The sequence below is a fragment of the Carassius auratus genome, chromosome 5 (genome assembly GCF_003368295.1).
Source record: "Carassius auratus strain Wakin chromosome 5, ASM336829v1, whole genome shotgun sequence".
In the NCBI taxonomy this organism is placed as follows: domain Eukaryota; kingdom Metazoa; phylum Chordata; class Actinopteri; order Cypriniformes; family Cyprinidae; genus Carassius; species Carassius auratus.
Window position 1 is genome coordinate 4,347,574 of NC_039247.1, and position 23,482 is coordinate 4,371,055.

Consider the following 23,482-nt stretch of genomic DNA (forward strand, 5'->3'; position numbering starts at 1 on the left):
AATCAAAACTTTAATGATAAAATAAACGCAAAGCAGCGCGACAACCCCTCACAGACGACTGCTGCGCACAAACGAAACCAAACACAAAATAAAACCCAGGCCTGGTTGTAGCTCCTCTTTTTTTTATTTCTTTCAATCTCCTCCGTGGGACTCGAGACCGGTGAGTGGAGTAGTTGTCGCTCATTTTACAAATCACTCCACCTGCCTCGCTCCATTCCCACAGCTCTCGGCCCCGCCCCACTCATCACACGTTGCAGTTTAAAGTGTGTTAAATCAAAAAATAACTTTTTTATAAAAATGCTTCTAGACCCATTACCAGTGCACCTTATTCTTAAAGAAAGAAAAAAGTGTTTTGTTTCATAATCTTTCTTCAGTCGTCATTTTATCTTGATTTGTCCCTCATATATCTTTTCTTTTCACCTGATTTCACCTGTGTGTTTATTTATTTATTGGGATGCACAAGACAAAAAGAACTCCATACACTTCCAACCACCTGACACTGTTTTATTAATTCTGTAGTTACAACATTGTGGGGTTATTTATTTATATGTTTGTTAGTTTACTTTCTACTAAATGACTTTAGGGGCACTGCTATACTTTTAGAGGCAATTATAGGGTTGTTTTTTGGTAATAGTAGATGTGCTGGCCTGGGTAATAATGCTGATCATATTCATAATGAATGTACAGATGGATATGTATTCAGCCTCCCTGTATTGGATACACGCTACTTTCAGCACCTTTTGTTCCTGGGTCAATGGCCGCGTGTGTGTCAGATGTCTGATGACTCAGTAGGCAGTGTTACATGCAGGTGGCCACTGTGTGTGTGTTTTGTGTGTGTTTACATTCTAGCATGATGAGCAGTGCTGCCAGACGTTGAGCTGTCTTCCCATGATGCCTAACCAAGCTACCCCCAGTGCTAACACATTTGTGTCACATTAGTTTACCATCGCAAACACGTGTGCATGTTCAAGCATGCAGGGAACAGCATACAGTATAGCCTAAGTGGATGGGAAAGGCCTATATTTAGCATAACAGTATATAATCATTTTACACTCACTAGCATCTGTTGGTATGTGATCCAATATAAGCATGAGAAAATGTATGATTACTGGAGTAACAACATTGCGGGGTTATTTTTGTGTGTTTGTGTGTTTTTGAAATGTTTGTTTATTTTTATATTTTGTTTTTATTATTATTTATTTATTTTACTTGCATTTATTTTTGTATTTGGTTATTATTTATATATATTTTTTTTTATTTTATATTTACTACTTTTTGCTCAAATTAATTAATTTATTTATTTTGAGTAGTAGTTTTTTTTTTTTTGTTGAGCAGGCCGCTTGCTTTGTTATTAAAATTCTTTGTTATATCCAAGTTTTGATATTCAACAACAACTTAATTTTGATCCCACTGGTTGGTAAATGGATCATGGAGGTGAGAGGCTGTGTTTTTTATAGCCTAATAGTTGAAGATTGAGTCAGATTAGTTAAAGATTGTGGGTTCTAACTGTAAGGGTAGATGGGATCACAATATGTAGTTTCGTTGTCATTTACAAAAGCAAAATTCTAATGAATAAGCTGGTCAGTGGTCACTCAATATTCTGCCAGTAGATGAGGGCAGCTCCATCATGAATAAAACAACACACACTATAAAAGCATCAAAACTAGTCCGCTAGAATTTAGAAGACTTGGGATGTGGTTCGTTAAGTCATTACATATGATTAAACATCTATTCAAAAATGTCGTATTTTTTCTTCCAAATAAGAAAAGTTGTGTTCGTTTGAATGACATGAGACTGAGTAAATGATGAAAGAATTTGCACTTTTGGTTTGACTAACCTTTAAAGTCACTCTTGTCTGCTGATGACCCTCACTTGACCTGGACAAGCGGTCAGTCTTTAACCCACTCCTTTCTGTCCACAGGCAAAGCAGGTAAATGCCGGGCCTGCTGAATGAAGGCGAGCAGAAGCACGTGGACATCAGAGGTTCTGTCTAACTCATGATGCCGTCGTCCACGCGGAAAGGAGGTCTGAAAGACCCGGAGTCGACCAACCTCTTTTTCAAAGATGACCCGGAAGAAGTCTTCTGTGACCTTCACGAGATCGGCCATGGGAGTTTCGGAGCAGTGTACTTTGTGAGTATTGAAATGTTGAGGAAATTGTGGTGATGTCACTGATGATGTCATTGTGCTATTTGCATCTCGATCAACCTCTGTTCATCTATACTTTTCAAGCTTTCATTTTTTATCAACTATTTTTAAATACTGAATTCTTTGTTCTAAGCTCGAGTAATATTTTTTTTTTCCTTTCAAGTTCTATAGAGGACGAAAGGCGCATAGTTTGAGACGTCAGAGACCAGAATAGTTTTTAATACCTAAGCTCGATGAAGCCCCCCCCCCCCTCTTATTCTCTCCATCAGTCAGTTTTTAACTGTAGTTAAACTTGGAGCTTGTCATTTCATTTTTGAAAAGGCACTACAGTGCAACGGTTCTGTCAAATGCAAGAACTGCAGCCTCATGACAAGTTCTTGTGCATTTCTTAATCTGAGAACTAATAGCATAAAGCCTTTGATTCCAAATCTGTGGCAAGACTGGAATCCGCTGTGCAAATCCCTCGTTTTCTCTCTTCTTTTTCTCAAATACACGCGCATGCACACACGCGCACTCACTCACATACAGACTGCCCATCCAGATGTAGGGCTCGTCTCAAGGGGAAAGAATATCTAGGAGACGCTGCTCTTAAGACAGATGTTCACTCCGTTTAAATGCGAGGGCCAACTGGCCCCATGATGCAGAGCAACTGACAATACTGATGTCTGCAACACACACTTCTGTCACAACTGTTTTCAACACTATAAATACTAATAAATGCTTCTTGAGCAGCAAATCAGCATATTGGAATGATTTCTGAATGATCATGTGACACTGAAGCCTAGAGGAATTATGCTGAAAATTCAGCTTTTCCATCACAGGAATAAATTACTTTTAAAAAATTGTTTTATTTTTTTACTTATTTTAATTTGTGGTTACATTCCACTATATATATATATATATATATATATATAATTATTATTATTATTATTATTTATTTATTTTATTTTTTTTATTTTTTTACGGTCTTTTTTTTTAAAGATGCACAATATGTATGTGAACATATCAGGAATGACAATATTGTCTTTACGTATTAGTGTAATTACAGGCAATAATGGAAATCGATGAGGCTTATTTTTATGAAGTACCTTTTGAATACAAAAGCCAGAAATAGTATAAATTAAATCTGTTTTGCTTCCCTCCAGGCCCGAAACTCCTATTCCAACGAGGTGGTGGCCATTAAGAAGATGTCCTACAATGGCAAGCAGACCACTGAGGTGAGTGATAAACTTTGTTGTCTTTAAGCTCTGATAGTTTGAGTAAGTATTTGAGTGTGTTAATATTTTTGTCTCCATATAAAGCACTTTTGTATTAAGTAGTGGTCAACCGATATATTGCCAAGGCCGGTATATTGACCGATATTTGTCATTTTTAAAATATCTGCATTGGCTGATGGGTTTTTTTGCTTAGCTGATGTGGTCGAGCTGGGACTTTTATTTTGACTGCCGTTGAGCGTGGCAGTGCCTGAGCGCGCACAGTCCTCACACTCGTTCTTCATCATTGTTAACAGTTCTGTCTAATATGGATGGAAGTCATTCATGTATACAGAAATTATAAGTATTGCTTTTATATTAGGCTTTTAGTAATAGGCAAACATTATAATACTTTCTTCTTTGCCATCTAAGCAAATACGCATTTATATAATTTAAACAAATCTTTGAATGAATAATGAACATTTAATTTCACAAACCTTACAATCTTAGTCGAATCCAGCTGTGAGATCTTGTGAAGTGTGTTTGTGTATCCAGCATGATCACGTGTTCTCTGCATGATGGTCAGGCTGTGAAGTGAATGCTTTAAACATTTAAATCCTAATTTCAAATTATGCTGCGGTTTATGCATTTGTCCACTGTCATATTCATGTCATTTTCTCTGTGTGCTGTGTGTAAAATGAGTTTTAGCCTGGCTTTATTTGAAAAATATGATTCCCAGTGCACACAAACTTCCCAGAATACACTGTTGATTACAGTGTTTACTTCCTTTTTATTATGTTTTTATTAAATATTTATTTATTTGTGATTAAAAACCTTGTCATCTAAAGTATAAGTATGTTTAGTTTACACTTATTTTTTAATCCATTGTCAAATAATTCCAAATTTCTTAATAATAATAATAATAATAATAATAATAATAATAATAATAATAATAATAATAATAATAATAATCAGAATCAGAATCAGAATGAGCTTTATTGCCAGGTATGTACACATACGAGGAATTTGTTTCGTGACAGAAGCTCCGCAGTACAACAGAATGACAGCGACAGAACATAAAACACATAATAAAAGAATAAAAAATACAAATAATAATCATATCAGCTTTATATTGGCTATCTGCCCCCCTGCTTTTCAAGATATAGGCATCGGCTGTCAAAAAAACGCATGTCGGTCGACCACTAGTATTAAGCAAACCTTCTTCTAATACATATATGTATATATGTAAATATCTATGTTATAAACTGTGTATGTTTTTTTCAGAAATGGCAGGACATCATTAAAGAGGTGAAATTTTTGGAACAGCTACGACATCCAAACACCATTGAATACAAAGGCTGCTACTTGAAGGACAACACAGCATGGGTTAGTGCTGCCATTAAGAGGAATATAAATACAGTAATGTATTTGTGAACCGTGGAAACTGCTGTAAGAACTACCTGGTTTAGACTGAGTTCATTCCCAGAATTCCCTGGGGCAACTATGCCTCATTTTCACAATATTCTCGTCTGCCTTTTGTCATTCAGCTTGTGATGGAGTATTGTCTCGGCTCTGCTTCAGACTTATTAGAGGGTGAGTTCACACATGAAGTGCACACACGGGCACACTACGCACACTCTCAAGTATGCAAGTACATTGCAGACACACACCCACTGTAAGCACTGTATGCATTCACATAGAGGAACAGTAATTGTTGGATCCGTCATGTCAGCACTGAAGGCTTTTATTAGCCCCATCTTAGATGCATTATAAAGCCCATTGTGTTTTATTCCAGTGTCACTACCAAACTGCCATTGCGTTCATGTTTTTGTTTCCTTCAGATGTTGTCATGGCAACATGCACCGCTTTAATGATAGACTGTTGGTTTCAGTTATTGCTCCTTGTATGGGTGTGTGTGTGTGTGTGTGTGTGTGTGTGTGTGTGTGTGTGTGTGTGTGTGTAAAAGAGGAATTTAGACATTCTGGTTTAACTTTGCCATAATGTCATTGTATGAGTAATTTAGTCTGCATTTGTTTAATTCAAGGCCATGTTCTAATCCAGTTCTCTATCTTTGTTGTCTGTGAAAGGATCAGGTATCTAAAAGGAGTAGCGTCAGTTTGCTAAGCATCGAATTACTCTTTTTGACCATTTTTTTTTTTTTTTTGAGCACCATTATAACAACAACATCAAATGTCGCAGTTCTGTTTTACTCAATAAGATGTCATCAAGCGTGCTGTATTTAGTTTTTTTGTTTGTTTTTTTGGTCCAGTTCACAAGAAACCCCTCCAAGAGGTTGAAATTGCTGCCATTACCCATGGTGCCTTGCTAGGACTGGCTTACCTACATTCCCATAACATGATCCACAGGTTAGTCACCCTCTGACTGATATCCGTTCATACATTATCGGTTTCCTCAATGTGCATAAATGACAGATAAACCTTATCTGATGATTGTTTAAGCAAATTGCTTTACAACTTGGGTTTTTATGTTTACAGCATATGCTTACCATAAAGCAATGCTATTTTTGTGTCTATAAAAAATGTTGGAATGTACTGCTTTAGGTCCACTAAGAGATGTTTTTATTCAGAAATTAAAAATAAAAAGGTCTTGTCGATATTTTTCAAATCATTTTGGTCAAGTGCCGTTACATACTGTGCATACATACATATATAAATTATTTTTATTGTTGGTCAGTTTTGAGCAAAATCTTATTTGTTAGAACTAATAAATGTTTTTTTTTTTTTTTTAAATGAGAATACATTGAAAGCTTTGTAATTAACGGTTATAAAATCAGTCTTTTTAATGGGGGGTTTTTTGACATGCAGATGAAACTTTAATACTTTTATTTGGATTTAACATTAATAGATGGTCTAAAAGCAGACGAGCTGTACAAATCCTAAAACTCTTTTAAAGCTCCTCATATTTTTTATTTTTTTTTATAATCCATTTGGGAAAAAATTGCTTATTAATGAATAAATATATATATATTCAATTGTTTAATTTACAAGTGGTGCGTTTTTTTTTTTTTTTAATTCATTTAAACTATAGCTTCTGACCTTTTAAATCAAAACAGACTCATGATTTTAGAACATCAATTACTATTTATTTAATTTATTTAAATAGAAACACAAGTATCTTAATGTAATTTGTGTATTCTCCTTGTCATTTTATTACAAGTAAGCCAACAGAACCCCTTAGATAAATAAAACGCCTTACCAGATGGGCATCAGGACCCAGAAGCCTGCTTTAATTTTTTTTATATTATTTTCAGATTCAGAGTATGCACTCTTTGGTTTCAGTGTTCGAAGTACTAAACAATTATAATTAGAGTACCAATCCATGACATACTGTATATATCAGCAAGATAGCATATGTCATCATACCATTTATTGTCCATATGTTATTTAACTTTTTTACAACATGTGAGGTCATGTGTTTTATTAGCTTCCAGTAACACTGTACAATTTTTTTACTGTCATTTTCACTCTGCGACGTTATTTCATTTTATTTTCATACTCTGAATGAGCTTTATTTGCTAAGTGTATGCAAACACAAGAAATATATATATATATATATATATATATATATATATATATATATATATATATATATATATATATATATATATATATATATATATATATATAATTAGTAGTTCTTGATTACATAAATACAGATATGACATGAGAACATTTAAATAAGACTAAGAAAAAAAAGAAATGAGTAATGTGTATAAGTCTGGAACAAATGTTCAAATGTCATGATCATTTCTCATTTTATGTAATTTTATTTTTATTTCATTAAATTTTCACCCTGCCATTGCATAATGTGGAATTGTGATGCTTCTGTCTGACTTCAACTTTCTCTGTATCTGTGATTGTGTTTAGAGACGTGAAGGCTGGTAATATCCTCCTGACTGAGCCTGGTCAGGTCAAACTGGCTGATTTTGGCTCCGCTTCCATTGCCTCTCCTGCCAACTCCTTCGTGGGAACCCCATACTGGTCAGTACCGCAGATACTGATGTTCAGGAAGATAATGTGTCCTGATACACCGGTGTTAATTAGACAATTGTGTGTGTGTTTTTAACACAGGATGGCTCCAGAAGTGATTTTAGCCATGGATGAGGGTCAGTATGAGGGGAAGGTGGACGTCTGGTCTCTGGGGATCACATGCATAGAGCTGGGTGAGTGTCTACATATTGTTGAACTTAATATTTCATCCGTGTTTCTTTTTTATTATTTTTTTCTAGTGTTCTGAGGCATTGTGTCCACTCCAATAAGCCATTATTTTGTCTACACTTTACTCATTCTAAATGACTGCTGTCTTTATCATTTGTATCTTGTATTTATTGCAACATTAATTAAACATAGTGGAGGAAAGTGGTGTAATAATTATTATCATTATCTACTATTGTAGTAGATAGATGTTATCACTCTTCCATTATTTTATTGTTTTGATGTGGAAAAAAAAATTTCAATTCTGCACTACATTGGAAAAGTGTGCACATTGCAGCAAACTAACATCCCAGTATTGAAACATCACAGTCTTAAAAATAAAGGTTATTATAGGGAGTTTGCATGGAGAAGAACCATTTTTAGTTACCCAATGAATCTTTCGGTGAACTGTTCTTAAAAGAACAATTTTTCTTATTTATTTTTATTTTAATTATTGGTGAAATCTTTTTTTTTTTTCATTATAAAGACCCTTTGGTGCAATACAAATGTTCCATGGATGTTAAAGTTTGCTCACAGAACCATCAGTCAATAAAGTATCTTTATTTTTAAGCGTGCGCTGCTCCTTATATTGCATGCTATACAAAACAAACTGGGATTTACTCTATACTGTATATTGACATGTTTGAAATAACTCTGCTGCTGATTTGCATATGTTCTTATGCATGTATTTACAATCTATGTAATATGTCACAAATTTTCGGTTTGAAAATTTCGGCACATTTGATGATTTATTTATTTTTTAACACCTCTGCTGTTTTCTAGCTGAACGCAAGCCTCCTCTCTTCAACATGAATGCTATGAGTGCCTTATACCACATCGCCCAAAACGACTCTCCCTCCTTACAGTCCAATGATTGGTGAGTGTCCTTCTACACAATCATAAAACAGAAGTTGACTCACTTGTATAGATGTGTGTATATATATACTCCTACTTGTCAAACATATGTACTCTCTCAACCACGCACTCTTCTCACACTTTAAATGTGTAATGCTATTAACTCGGACCCCAAATGCCAGTTCTTTACAATTCCTGATCCTTGTGCATTATTGCATAAGCAAACTTTCAGTGCCCCTCAACTCTTTGACCTGCAGCAAAATGAAAGTCTGCTGGTCTTTCAAACTGTATAACCTTTAGTCAATAGATCTGGAAATTGAAAGGCTGTCTGAATGGGCCAGCATATGGTTGAGGGCGTCTCACATTTACTCACAGATTTTATATGGAGGAAGTATGTTCACATTTACACATGCAATACTTTTGCAGTGTACTTCATAGTGCAAGGACTCTTTTCTGAAATTGAGAAAGATAAAGACTTCTAATGTTTTTCAAATAAGTCTCTTAGGTTGATTTAAGGCTGTTTTTTTGTTATTAAAATACAGGAAAACAGTAATATTGTGATAATTTATTCAAATTAAAAATAACCATTTTCTATTTTAATAGATTTTAAAATGCAATTTATTGCTGTGATGCAAAACTGAATTTTATATATGCATTAAATTGATCAAAGTGACAGTAAAATAATTAATATATAATTTTTTTGTAACCTTATACATGTCTTTTACTGTCACTTTGATCAATTTAATGCACCATTACTCAGTAAAAGTATTAATTTCTTTAACAACAACAACAGCAAAAAATCTTTACTTGCCAAACCTTTTGAATGGTAGTGTGTAAGAACGGTTTATGCTTTGTTTTAAAAACATTTATTAACATGTAACACACTCAGTGTTTACTGTAAATATTGCTTCAAGCGTGTTTGTAATTTATTTGAACATTACAGAAGTGCCTAATACTGTAACTGTTGTTTGTATTTTGTGAAGGTCGGATGCATTCCGGAGTTTCGTTGACTACTGCCTACTAAAAATTCCTCAGGACAGACCCTCCTCAGCAGAACTCCTGCGGGTGAGTAATCCCATGCACACAGTGTTGACACATACAGTATAAAGTCACTCAGAAGAATTGCTCATCGAAGTTGAAGCACGACTTGTGAGTGCCCACACAATACTGTTAATTCATTCCCACTCTGAGTCACGTTCTCAAACACACTTTGTAAACACACTTGCTGGGGGAAGGTGAAATACTCATGTGATACTCACACATGGATCGTTACCTTTAGGCTCAGAAATGTAAACTTCTTATGCAGCTTGATCTCACGTAGTGAGACCTTTGATAAATGGCATAGGGTCATGTCTGCATTAGAGCTGATTGTGGCAAAGAATTACAGAATTACACAGGAAGAGACTGTCTGCAAAGTGTTAAACCAGAGTTTGTTTTTATGTGTCATTTATGAGCAGGTTTAACAGAAATGGATACAGTCACAATAATAGACCGACTTAGCAGTCTTCAAGAGTTGTTTTTTTGTAAAGCATAAATTAGCGGTGTGTGTAAGCTAAACAAGCTTCATTTCATTTCAACATTCAAGTGTTGTATTTCTGGAATTTGTCATTCGTAAATTGTGCATTTCATTACATAATTTTTAAAGAAATTATTAGTTTAAATCAGAAAGGAGACATTAAAATCAAAGACTAGAGTTTTACTTTAAATTACCAATAAATAAAATAAATTAAAATACATTTAAATGCTGTTCTTTTGATCTTTCTATTCATCAAAGAAAAATATTATTCATTGTTTCCACAAAAATAATAAGCAGCACAACATTGTTTTCAACATCGTAATAATAATAAAAGTTTGAGCATTAAATCCACATATAAATGTCTTATGTCGCTGGGGTATATTTTTAGCAATAAACAACAACAACAAAAAAAATAAAACATTGTATGGGTCAAAATTATTATTTTTTTTTTTTTTGTTTTTTTTTTAGGCCAAAAATCACTAGGATATTAAGTAAAGATCATATTCCATTAAGTTATTTTGTAAATTTCCTACACTAAATATATCACAACTTAATTTTCCATTAGTAATATGTATTGCTAAGAACCTCATTTAGACAACTTCAAAGGTGATTTTCTCCATATATAGAATTTTTTTTTTACCCTCAGATTCCACACATTAAAATAGTTGTATCTTGGCCAAATATTGTCCTATCTTAATTAACCATAAATCAATCGAAAGCTTATTTATTCAGCTTTCAGATGTATAAATCTCAATATCGAAATTTACACTTAAGACTGGTTTTGTGGTCCAGGCTCACAAATCAACTTTGCCACCACAAGAATAAATGACATTTTAAAATATTAAAAAATAAAAATTATTTAACATAGTTATGAATTAACAATATTGCTGCTTTTACGGTGTTTTTATCAAATGTATGCAGCCTCAAAAACATTTCAAAAATCTTACCGACTCCATGCTTTTGACCTGTAGTGTACATTCTCAGTGTTTCTGTAACTGGCTGTATAGCAGTCATTAGTTGTTGTTGTTTTTTTAAGTTAGTTAAACTGTAGTGATGTGTTTGTAGCACAGGAAACTCTGCTGTCCATTTGATTACAGAGTAACCGCCTTAGTAACGTTTGCCCACACATTCCCAAACCCATGTGTAATTTGTAAAAACGTCAATATCTGCACTTTCGCAGAGATAAAGACGCCCCTGTGCAGTTGGTTAGTGCACTTCCTCTTCACCATATCTGTCAATACTTCCTGCCCTCATTGCTTCCTTACTCATCCATGCCTGCTGACTCACACACATACACATTTTCTTGTGCAGAGCCAAGCGCTCAACCCACAGACTATGTCATTCTGCTTTTTGTTTTTTCATTTGCTCACTTCCTGTGCCAACTACATCCTTGGAGGGTTAATAAAAGCAGGAGGAATTTTTGATTGTGTGTGTCTAACGTAACTAATATAACCATGACTTTCTCTCAACCGAATCACTGTGGCTGTAGGTGGACATATTGCTGCGCGGTGACTAATGTTCGTGATATCGTGCTGTGGTGGGAGGCTTATGGATTTAAATCATCACCAAAATAAATGTGTGATAGAATGTAGCAGTACAGTTGGGATATGGTTGATTATTGGCTTCAGGGAAGCTCTGGATACATGATCATTAAGGGATAGTGCTACCAATGTGATTTGTTTGTTTGTTTGTTTGTGCATTGTTTGTGTTTGTTTGTGTGGGTGCATGTTACAGGTTATGGTTGATCTGAATGGTGGTCAAAGGTAATCCCATTTAGCCCTGAGAGCTTAGTGTCGATTCTAGACATGCACTTCAGGCACAACCTCACAATGGGGGGCGGCCCGGGGTGGAATGGGATCCTGGCGTCTTTTCCATGGGTGCCTTGAGGATTTCATCAGATTTTTTTGGAACGACACACAAAAAGAAAAATGCCACTTTTTTTTTATTCCTTATATGCTCATGTTTATAATTCAATGTAAAAATTCAGAAGTTGTAGTATAATAGCTCAAAAATGAAAATTTTCTGAAAATGTACAGTACTCGCCCTTAGGCCGTCCAAGATGTAGATGAGATGGTTCTTAATGGGAACCGATTTGGAGAAATTTAGCATTTCATCACTTGCTCACCAATGGATCCTCTGTGGTGAATGGGTGCCGTTAGAATGAGAGTCCAAACAACTGATAAAAACATCACAATAATCCACTATGACACTTCAGTCCATTAATTAACATCTTGTGAAGTGAAAATCTGTGTTTGTATGAAACGCATCCATCAGTAAGACATTTTTGGCCAAAATACAAGTCCATAAACCATAAAAGCTTTGTTTGATGAAGAAACACACTCATGTATATCACAGACAGCCAGAGATCGAGTACATTTTCATCAAATTTAAATTTTTGGTTGAAAAATTCTTCTAATTTTCTTGAGTATTTCTAGTATTCATGTATCTATTGTGCACTTATATAAGACTTGAGACTGTACATTTGTAAAAAAAAAAAATTTAACCCGAGAGCATCAAAAAGCTATAAAATGACCACAGACATCCATCTAATGCATGTTCAACATGAAAACAACTGAAAAACAGCATAGATGGACCCACATTCGACATGAATGGCTGCTTATTCACATGACATAGCAGTGGCTGAATTTTCTCAAAAATACCTCTCAAAAAGTAGCCTTTTGTTTCAGTTTTGTAGGTGAATATCCACTTCTTCCAGTGACATTAGCTCTCTGTGTATCTCAAAATTGTATTACTGACTGAAAAACCACTTCAGATGATTCAGTGAGCGAGTGGTCTGAACGAATGTGAATTGTTTTGCGAACTCGTTTTGGCAATTCGCCTAAAAAGAAAAAACTGAATCAAACTAATAATTACTGAATCGGTCATGCATGATCACTGATAATTTCACGGAAAACCTTTTTCAGATCAGTCTGAGAGCTCATGGTTCATACAGCTGCAGGCGCCATTGGTCTTTTCTGCAACCTAGTCCATGCAGAGGTTGAAACTGGGGGAAAGAAATTAATTTTGACCCAGTTTTGGTCTAATACCCCAAGACTGTCCTTCCAAGCTCCTTAAAACCATAAAGAGGTCATTAATCTAAGTCTAGCATTCATTTATTCTGTTCCCACCATTTGCTGCGTCCCAACTGCTGTCTTAATCTCATATGGGGTCTAAATCCACCTCAATTCTTGACCTATAGAGGTCTCCTCGATTGAGAACGAGCAGTGGATATCACTCACGATCTGACAGTTAGAGCTGGCTCTCTGCAAGACTTCAGATTATGTAATTTCCTCCATTTAAATGGGATAATCCTGTAGATTAGTTTCCTCCCATGCTGGTCAGTCACAGATGCCCGTTTAGAGTGGTGAATGCTTATCTATGTTATCATCGGGAAGCCTAACTGTTAGCCGTTACTGTCTTTGCCGAGCTTAACGGTTGAGCCGTTTGCTTTGCAGTGTTTTACCCGCTCGCAGCACAGCCGTGACCTGCTTAAACTAAATGTGTTGTCAACTAAATTAGTGATTCCATTTCAAATCACTCTCCATGGATGTTGACCAAGTGGTTAACATTTATCAACATTGTTCAAACCCTTTGATTGCTTTCAATGTTGATTAGGCTTCCAAGATGGGTTTATTTGATCAAAAATACAGCAAAAACAGGAATATTTTGAAATATTATTACAATTTAAAAGAACCGATTTCTATTTTGATATGTTTTAAAATATTATTTATTCTTGTGATGCCAAGAAATAATTTTGTCAGTGTTCTTTGATGAATAGAAAAATAAAATGAATAGCATTTTTAAAGTGGAATTTAGATCAGTCAGTTTTATTTTTACAGTTAATACATGTTAAGAATTAACTAGTCCACCTCAAACAGTCCAATAACAAAGCTTTATTCTTTAGAGTAAAAGAGATATGGTCAAATTAATAACATTTATTAACTTAACAAAACTAAGCAAAAACAGGGAACCAGTCTACTTTAAACTAATTTATGAGAATAGTTTATGACTGGAAATACAAAAAATGAGCAAGAGGGAGTGTTTTAGAGTAGGTGCATAAAAGAAGATCTTCATGATGCATGTTTTAGAGGAAAAGTTGCTGTCAAAGGGTCTCAGAACGAGGATTTACCGTAAATATTCAAGAGTGGCTGTTTGGAGGAATCGGACCGGGATTGATTTGGATTTTGGAATTTCTAACAGTTTTCTTCCAAATGAATAAATGGTTCCCAGTTGGCCCAGTTGAGTAATGGAAAGAACCGCAGCATGACCAATTAGTTTTTCAAACACTCTTGGTTTGTGGTTTACAGAGCACGGTTTTGTGAACCCAGTTAACATATGCAGCCACTTGAACCCGAGTCCGTTGTCTTTTTATTTCCATTGAGGAGGTGAGATCAAGTCCCCATTTAGCCAGCCATGTCAGAAACCCTCCTCCATATGGCATATGTCCACTCAAGGCCACATTACACATGAGCACCCTCTAGTGAGCAGAGGACAAACACGAAATGACGTAATTCAGGAGTAATCTGGCATGCTGAGAGGATTGAGACTGTGGGTTTATTTCATGCCAGTTGAATAACCCCCTTAATTTTACTCCTGAAGTATTTGCTTTTATGAAATTAATGCAATTTGTGCGGTTTTCAGGTGAACACAGGGCCAAATAAAAACACATTTTCCTCTTAGCGAGCCATAAATTGATATAAAAAACCAGAATCTGAGGGTGAATTGTCAGTTCGTTTACACACAGAAAGCTGTGTTTGTACATTTGATCACCACATATTCCACTTTTCATTTGCCTTAGCATGGTTAAAAATTGCAAAAACTATTAATTTCACAAATGCACCCTCTGTCCTCTTTGTCCATTCCAGCATGAGTTTGTGAGGAGAGAGCGTCCTTTACGGGTCCTCATCGATCTGATCCAGAGGACGAAGGATGCGGTCAGAGAGCTGGACAACCTGCAGTACCGTAAAATGAAAAAAATCCTCTACCAAGAGAAACACAACGGCCCAATGGGGGAGTCTCAGGAAGAGGAGGAGGTGGGTACAGGAAATACTCTGAGAAATGAAAGGCCCCCTTGAGTGTCATACACACATGTTGACTTCATACTTGCCCGTGTGAGTTTCATAGTGGTCAAAGTGCTTCCTGTTGTTGCATACATGTTCTACACAACAGGTTTGCAATTGAGGCAGCCACTGGTTTCTCATGCTCAAAAATGTACTTTACATGTTTGCCGCATGTTAACATCAGTTTTGAGTCATCATAGAAATAATTGTGATTACAGATGGATTTAGAGTCAGTCTGTTCATTATAATGGATGGATAGACACAAAAGGGCCACAACTAGACTGAAGAGATAATTAAACTCGACTACATTTTAAATAATTAACGTAAAAATATATTGTATCAAATACAGTACTAGACTGAATTTTCAACCTTAATGAACTAAACTGAAGGTACTATATAGTTCAGTAAGGATGCATTACATTTATCAGAAGTAAAAGTAAAGATGCTTGCATTTCTAAATAATAATCATAATAAATACATTAAAATCTATCTCAAATTTTTGATTCCTGGAACAACATGTATATTGGTTTCCAGTGACTGGAGTAAAGGCTGCTGAAAATTAAACTTTGCCTTCACAGGAATAAATTACATTTTAAAATTTACTAAAATCCAACCAAAACATTATTTTAAATTGTTACAATATTTCATAAAATTACTTATTTTAATTTTTTTCTATATTTTTGAATAACAAAATGCAGCCTTGGGTGGAGAATAAGAGAAAAAATTTATTGTAAAAATAAAAATCTTACCGACGCCAAATTGAAATAAACTTGAGATATAACAATATACTATAATAAACTGTCTTAGCCACTTAGGATTAAAAAAACATCTGCTAATTGCATAAATGTAGTAACTTAATGAACTATAGTGAAGATATAATAAACTTAAGTGTAGATATGCAAAATTTGATTTTATACTGAACTATATACTATACAGAACAACTATATACTATTATATTTTATGAAAGATGTAATGCAGACTACTGAATTACAACGAAAGTACATGGAACTATGTTTCCTTGAACTACATTAAAGGTAGGACTACACACTTTTTTTTAACAACATTGAACTATTAAAGGTACAATAAAATATCCAAAAACCACTAGGCTAGTGTTATATATTTTGTCCAGCTGATTACTAACAATATCTCTAATGTTTTCAATTACTTGTAAATCATGAGAAAATTCCCATTCTAAACAGTGACAGGGGGCAGTGCAGTCGCCTGTCAATGACATCAGTTACCCTTTGTAACCGCCTTTAGTGACGTAGAAAAACCACTCGACAATAGTGTCGTGGACAAATGCGAAAGTAGCGTTGAGACAAACTTCAACTAGAAAGAGATGCCGATCTCGCTTGTTTTACTCTAAAGGTGAGTTGTTTTGATTCATATCGTTACAGAAAAAGTATGCTATTATAACGATCAACAAGCATACACGCCAAACACCGGGCATCGCATCTCTTGTCCCGTGCGTGGACGCGTTTGATCCATAGTCTGATCGCTCCTTTGTATTGACTTTGTAAGTAATCTACTCGCGCATATCGTTGAATTCGCGTTAAATCCATGATTTATCTTTCCGTCTGATCGATGGCCGTCAGCGGTTGGGTAGAAGACAACAAATCCCATAATTCCACGCTCCTCCTTAGCGTCATCAAACCACGCGATTATTTTGTTATTGGTTTGGTAGTGCGCCCTCTAGTGGCAGTCCTACAACCTGTACCTTTAAGGCAGGAGGGCTTTCAGTAATGATGTGAATGTGTTTCTGTTTAACAAATAAATTGCTATTAAAGGCCTGTTGTAAAGTGTTCTTAGTAATTGAAATAAATCTGGGTTTTTTTGTGTCTTTTCCACAGGATGGAGATCAGGCAGGCTGTAAGATGAACAGTTTGGGCAGTAATCATTCCATCCCCAGCACCTCTGTTAGCACCGGCAGTCAGAGCAGCAGCGTCAACAGCCTGCAGGAGGTGCCAGATGACTCCTGCTCCGAGCTGCACCACGACTACGACAGCACCCTCGAGTCTTCCACGCACCACAAAAAGGTCCCAGACATGCACACTGTCCAGAACTTTTAAAATGCAGTGCAGTCCTTTTTTATTTTTAGTTTTTAAATACCTACTTACCATACTTTCATGGATGCTGACAAACAAAAATAGAACATATGCTTTCCAGACCGTTCCTGGAAATCATTTCCTATGTTTTTCTCTCTCAGTCAAGCTATTTAATTCTCCAGAAGACTGGCTTGTTACAATTTTAATTGTACACACAGTCTTTCAGGGCACAGGGAAGTTATACTTAAAGTTAATATTAGATTTAATGTTCTCTTAAAATATAAAGTTCACCAAATGTGCTTGAGACCGCAATATACTGTATAGTAAGTAAGTGTTATAGGAACTAAAATAGTTGTTTCTTGTGGTTAAATTGTCTAACAAGACTCGGGCGAATTATTTTAGCAGTTGTTGCAAGTATGTCATAGTCAAAGAACATAAGGGTCAAAAGTCAATGACAACGTTTTTACTATGGCTTCACAATTAATCAAAAAAAAAAAAAAAAAAAACGAAACCGTTATAGATAGAGAAACGCAAATAGCAAATCACAGAGGCTGCAATTTAATTAAATAAATATATGAACATCCATGAACATTAATATTATAATTTTACAGTTATACTTTAAAATATTATTTTTCTTATTTTTCAATGAAATATTACATTATTTGATTTTATTATATTAAATATTTTATTTGGCAACATTAATAATAATAATAATTGTTGTTGTTGTTGTTTTTTATAGTCATATTGACATAAAAAATAATTGCTTTTAAAATAGATACGACACATTTTGTTTTGCTTTTTTTCCTCTAGCACTTTCTCTGAAAGTGTGTGATTTTGGAAGTTCACATTCACTTGCACACACATGATTGACTGATTGGCACTTCCTGTCCTCAAGGAAATTACATCAGCATGCAGGAAAAGACTTTAGGGGAACTGAGCAGCTCTTCAACATGTTGTACTTCATTGTATTCACTGAGAGAAGACAAAGTCCTCAGGAATATGAATGCTTTAGTTGGACTAAACTTGTGGGTCAATTAATGAAGATATTTTAGGGTAGTGAGTCTGTTGGTATTGAATATCCTCATGCTGAAACGTCTCCGCTGATCCTACAGCAACAGCAAATAAAACTCCTGCTGCGGCTCTGATAGGGAAGATGCATAGCTTGAATGGACCGCAAGTCGCTTCGGATAAATCCTCAAGAGATTATGTTGTGACACCAAATCCTTGACTGGTTTTATGTGCTTTTTGTCCTCAGGATCATCAGTATATCCCTGATGAGCTTCCTCACCGGGACCACCGGTCGGACCTGCATCCGTCCTCATCGGAAAGAGCTCCGGCTCATAACTATAAAAACCGTGAGCGCTTCGCCACCATCAAGTCAGCCTCACTGGTGAGGAAAAAGAATGACATCATCCTTACTGTCATCCTCTCATCCCCCCTCCTGTCCTGCTTTACTCTTTCTTTCATGCTTTTGCTTTAATACACTGCGGTCATTTCTGTCTCTCGGAGGTCTTTGCCTCTTTCTTTTCCTGTTTAACCCTCTCTTTATTTGACACAACGGTTCAAGACAAAAACGGTCCTACTTTTCTCCTTCACTCTCACGTCTGTTGTCAAGGCAACGTGATTCAGTCAATAGCCAGCTGCACTCCTCGCACGAGTCATTAGTGTTGTTGTCTACTATTAGTTAATACGTTATGATCCAACACAAAAGGATATTCTCATTCCTGAAGGGTTTTGGGGAAAAAAATCGACCCTTTTTTGTCAATGTCAGACGTTTACGACAAATAAAGAATTCATTATGCTATTAAGCATGCAAATAATCTATTGTGATACAACCACTTCCACCCTAATTGATGAATAAATGGAGATCACGGGCAGGCAGTGTAGTTGATCGCAGTATGCTTGGTTTAAAGGATGATGTCACCTGTTTCGGCCCCGTTTCTCTGAAGCGTGAGCACCCTCTAGGGGCAGACAACCGCTGTGGACTTTGTCTGATACTACAGACACTCATCTATCATTTCAGATGATCACAAAGGAGTGTGGCTTTAGTGGGTTTATGGGCATGGTGCACAGTTTTATGTATTTTTTTTTCCATCGACTTGGTGGTGGAATCAAGTGTGCACTTTTTATTTACTGATACGGGTTTAACTGTTGTGTGTAGTATGAGACTCAAGAATCTGGGCTATGCAGGGAAAGAGAATCTCTTTGTGTTTCATATTGAAAGCCGTAGAGGAGGGGTTGAGATGTAGAAAGAAAGTGAGAAAGGAGGGAAGACAAAAGGCAGAAGGTGAGGCTGAAGACATATTGAATAAATGAATTAAATTGATATATGGATGTATTGGCAAAACTATAGAGATGAAAAAGGCAACTGGAGTGTCTTGGATGCACCAGAAAAGAGGTTTGTTACCAGTTGAAAATTTTGTATTTAGTATTTCGTGATATCCCACGTTTTGTTTCTTTAGTTTTTTGCTTTCAAGCAGTTTTCATTTTGTTGTTTTCCGCTCACAGTTTACATTGGATCCTTGGCTTTCTTTTAAAGCCTAGTGAACTACCATGCGGTCTGCTCCCTACATAAACTGCCACGTTCACGTCCTAACAGTCATGGAATCTCTTAAACTCTTAGATAAGTCATATTTCTGCAGAATAGGTACGATCATCATTCACAAAGTTCCACGGGTATGCTTTTGTGACTGATTTCATAATGACTGTTACTAATAAGAATTTAGTACTCTAAGTCAAATTCAAATTTTTTTTTTTTTTAAACCTGTGACAAAGCCATTATTTGTACCCAGCAAATGTGATTTTCTGTCAGGGCCAGTACATAAGTGGCAGATTTACTCTGGTGTTCACATTAGGAGAATTGTTTGTGTGGTCCTCATCATTGATTCCAATAGAGTTATACATTAGCTGTTGACAAACGGAATCATGATTCCCTAATAAATGTATAGTTATGCAACAGTTCAGTAGTTTGGGATCATTTTTTTAAGTTTTTTTTTTTTTTTTTTTTTTTTTTTCAGGCTGCATTTATTTGATCTTTTAGAAAAACGTTAATATTGTTAAATGTTTTCAGGAGACATTACTCTAGTCTTCAGTGCCACATAATCTTTCAGAAATCATTTAAATACGCTGATTTGTTGCTCAAGAATAACAACATAACAGTCTTTACTCTTTTGCACAGTGTAATGCATCCTTGCTGAATGATAGTAAAAGAAAAAAAGCCTAACCTTAGATTACATAGTACCTAAATTATTTTATTATTAAAATATAGTTCATTTATATGATTTCTCTTAACTCATCTGCAACCTTAGGTAATGTATTTTTCCCTTTGTTGCAGTGCACTCTTTGTGTGAGGTATGTGTCCGATGCTGCTTTAGAAGGCAGCTTCTACATATTGTAGAAGGATTTTTTTGCATAATTATCTTAATTATTAATAAATAGTACCAAAAAGTACCAAAACATATTAATAAAAAAAGCCTTCTAAAGTCTTGTTTCCATCAAACTTTTATTAAAAAAAAAAAAAGAAAAAATGTAAGCATGTATTTAGATTTGACTTGGTCAGAAGTTAAATGTGAACCCAGTTAAGGTGCCCATCTGTGTCACCTTTAACCTGAAAGTGTTTCTGTCACTGCATCCCATTCTTCCTGTGCCACCAGGGCTTAGTGTTATCACATGTCCCTTTGGTGTGGCCGATAGGGACATTTGGGCTGCGAGCGATTGGATTGGTGACTGCGGTTACAGTGGGGCTACTGATTCAGGGTGATTAGGAAATCTACAGGCATCTCATGTGACTGGCCTACTAAACACTGCTTAGCCCGTGCGCAGGGCCAGGCCTCTCTGAGAACCTCATTCATTCCCGGCGCACCTGCGAGGAGAGAGGAGAAGCAGTGTTCACCCTCTCTCTTTATCCCCATCCCTCTCTCGCTCTCCCTTTCTCTCCCGGTGGGTTTTGAGCGAGTGCTTTTGGGGGGATGTAATGCAGGCGACTCTCAATGTTCTCACGGGTGGTTTATTTCGCCAACATGTTTGGCTTGAGGAATTCAGGTGGGAGTTACGAGAAACTCAACGAACAGTTTGATCTGGACACGCCCTTTTTCCAGGTTTGTCTTCCGGGGATTTGCAGAAATCAAGGGAACGGTGGGGTTTTTCTGATTTAATTTCTATATTTAGTGGATTCGATGACCTTCTAGATATAGAAAATGCACATAGGCAATGTTTAGATGCGTAACATTCACAATTGCAACTTTTTTCTCTTATTTAATTATCCTTTGTTTTGATGGACTAGATGGTCAATTTTCCAACATGCTCTATTTTAATTGGTCAGTATAATAATATAGTACCGGTACTTGCTATTTTCATGTTACTTTGATATCACAAGAACTTTAAGTCTTATCAGTTGTTTTGCTGTAGATTTCACGGCTTTTTCTGGTTATTCTGCTCTCATAAAGTGAGAAGATGACACTGATCATCTTATGATCTGGTTACACAGTTCAATGGACATTACCTAATGAATTATTCCACTGGACTATTTCTTGTTTTTCTTTCCAGTTATTCACAATCCTGAGATATTTTCATGGGCATGCTTAAGAAACATTCCCACAGGTTACAATTTAAAAGGTGCTAATAGGGATTCAAAGTTTTCAAGTAGGGAAATGCATGTGACCTGATACCTAATTTTGAATGATTTGACAATGTCTTAAGATTTCCGCCATTTACCAAATTTGAGTTAATGCAACCTTTGATCACCATCATTCAAATGTCAGTTCTTCCCAAGATCTGAAATGACAGAATCTCATCATAATCATCTCAAAAGTTCACCTTCACTGACCAAATTCTTTTCCATCTAGGTAACGCGACAGATCCACGAACATGAGCAGGAAAATGAGCTCCGAGAGCAGATGTCAGGGTACAAACGCATGCGACGGCAGCACCAGAAGCAGCTGATTGCTCTGGAGAACAAGCTGAAGGCAGAGATGGATGAGCACAGGCTGAAGCTCCAAAAAGAACTGGAAACCCACGCCAACAATGCCTTCATTGAGCTGGAGAAACTTGCCAAGAAGCACGCCATCCAAACTGACAAAGAAGTGGGTGATCGTTCTTTATTCTTATGCTGAGACCCAAAGAGTTTATAGTTTCTAGCCAATCAAATATTGGTCAATTAAAATCGACATTATGTTTGCTGAAAACAATGATTGACCAAAATATCCTCTATAAGGGTTATTCTGAGACTTGCATTACAATAACCTCTTAAACGATAAATACTGTACAATTAGTTCAAAAGTTCATGTAGATCATGTGAAATATGCCCTAGTTCATATTATTCTTTTCCATATTGCATGTTAAACATGTAAATAGCCAAGGGATGCATGCTAATTATTCATGTAGCATATGTTGATTAGTATGTTAATGAAGCCCGAGAAGAAAAAGGAACTGTGTGGTTTTAGTTCATTTTCAGTTGCTTTATCATTTAATAAAAATCAGTGCAATGAAATTTACAGTGATATTAATGATAAATCTGTTTTATGTTCCTCAGATGAAAACACTGGGAGCTGATGAGAAGAAGTTCCAGCAGCAAATCATGGCCCAGCAGAAGAAAGAGCTCACCAACTTCCTTGATAACCAGAAGAAACAGTATAAGCTGTGCAAGGAGAAGATCAAAGAGGTTCTTGTTTAGTTCCTACAAATTGAGACTAAAATTAACCCCATTTTCTAGAAAATTCATATTTCAAAGAAAATTTTCAAAATGACTTTCCTATTCTATTCTTAACTTATCAAACTAACTATTTTTTTATTATTCCTAAATGCGTCATATAGAAAAAGCTTTGATCCAATTAATTAAATAAAGTCCTGCCATACATTTGACTTTTTTACTAAATATTTGGAATATAAAAACCACATTACTGGAGTAAAATGGGTAGCAATTGTCTTTTCATATTGATTAAATATGATTGTTCTTTGGCAATAAAAATACGTTTTAGTCTAAAATCCCCCCTTTTAATTCCTGTGTCTCTTTTCATGGTGCTTATGATTCTGTGTTCAGGAAATGAGTGAAGACCATAGCACGCCTAAGAAAGAGAAGCAGGAGAGGCTCTCCAAGCACAAGGAGAACATTCAGCACTCTCAGGCTGAAGAAGAGGCTCAGCTGCTGGGTCAGCAGAGGGCTTTCTACGATAGAAACTGCAGGGCCTTCAAACGCAAGATCATGGTCAAGAGACACGAGTTTGAGCAGGAGCAGTTACGAGAGGTGGGGATGAAATGCTTCTCAAGTCAGAAAAAGAGACAAAAGACTGCTTAGCACTCTGAAATTTGTTTTGGGGTCAGTAAGATTGTTGGTTGTTTTTTAATAATGAAAACTTAATAGAATATTTCTCTTATTTCAAGATGGATAATACTAAATGTATCTTGAGCACCAAATTTCACAATATTATGATTTTTACGGTGTTTAAAATAAATGC

The 23,482-nt window shown here is 35.8% G+C and overlaps 1 protein-coding gene across 4 annotated transcripts in view; it reads left to right on the forward strand.

Moving 5' to 3' along the window:
- Nucleotides 1-23,482, forward strand: part of taok3a (TAO kinase 3a) — a 62,823-nt gene that overhangs the window by 34,410 nt on the left and 4,931 nt on the right. For 3 of the 4 annotated variants that reach the window (XM_026244895.1, XM_026244899.1, XM_026244906.1), the window contains exons 2-16: nucleotides 1,922-2,132; nucleotides 3,293-3,364; nucleotides 4,625-4,726; nucleotides 4,888-4,933; nucleotides 5,610-5,706; nucleotides 7,228-7,341; nucleotides 7,432-7,523; nucleotides 8,338-8,431; nucleotides 9,393-9,474; nucleotides 14,791-14,958; nucleotides 16,836-17,021; nucleotides 18,286-18,420; nucleotides 21,875-22,111; nucleotides 22,561-22,689; nucleotides 23,068-23,271. In XM_026244895.1, coding sequence (XP_026100680.1) covers nucleotides 1,998-2,132; nucleotides 3,293-3,364; nucleotides 4,625-4,726; nucleotides 4,888-4,933; nucleotides 5,610-5,706; nucleotides 7,228-7,341; nucleotides 7,432-7,523; nucleotides 8,338-8,431; nucleotides 9,393-9,474; nucleotides 14,791-14,958; nucleotides 16,836-17,021; nucleotides 18,286-18,420; nucleotides 21,875-22,111; nucleotides 22,561-22,689; nucleotides 23,068-23,271 — 1,893 coding nt within the window. In that variant the 5' untranslated portion in view covers nucleotides 1,922-1,997. Of the gene's footprint in view, nucleotides 1-1,921; nucleotides 2,133-3,292; nucleotides 3,365-4,624; nucleotides 4,727-4,887; nucleotides 4,934-5,609; nucleotides 5,707-7,227; nucleotides 7,342-7,431; nucleotides 7,524-8,337; nucleotides 8,432-9,392; nucleotides 9,475-14,790; nucleotides 14,959-16,835; nucleotides 17,022-18,285; nucleotides 18,421-20,567; nucleotides 21,128-21,874; nucleotides 22,112-22,560; nucleotides 22,690-23,067; nucleotides 23,272-23,482 lie in introns of those variants that run through there. The other variant, XM_026244913.1, reaches the window with a different exon arrangement.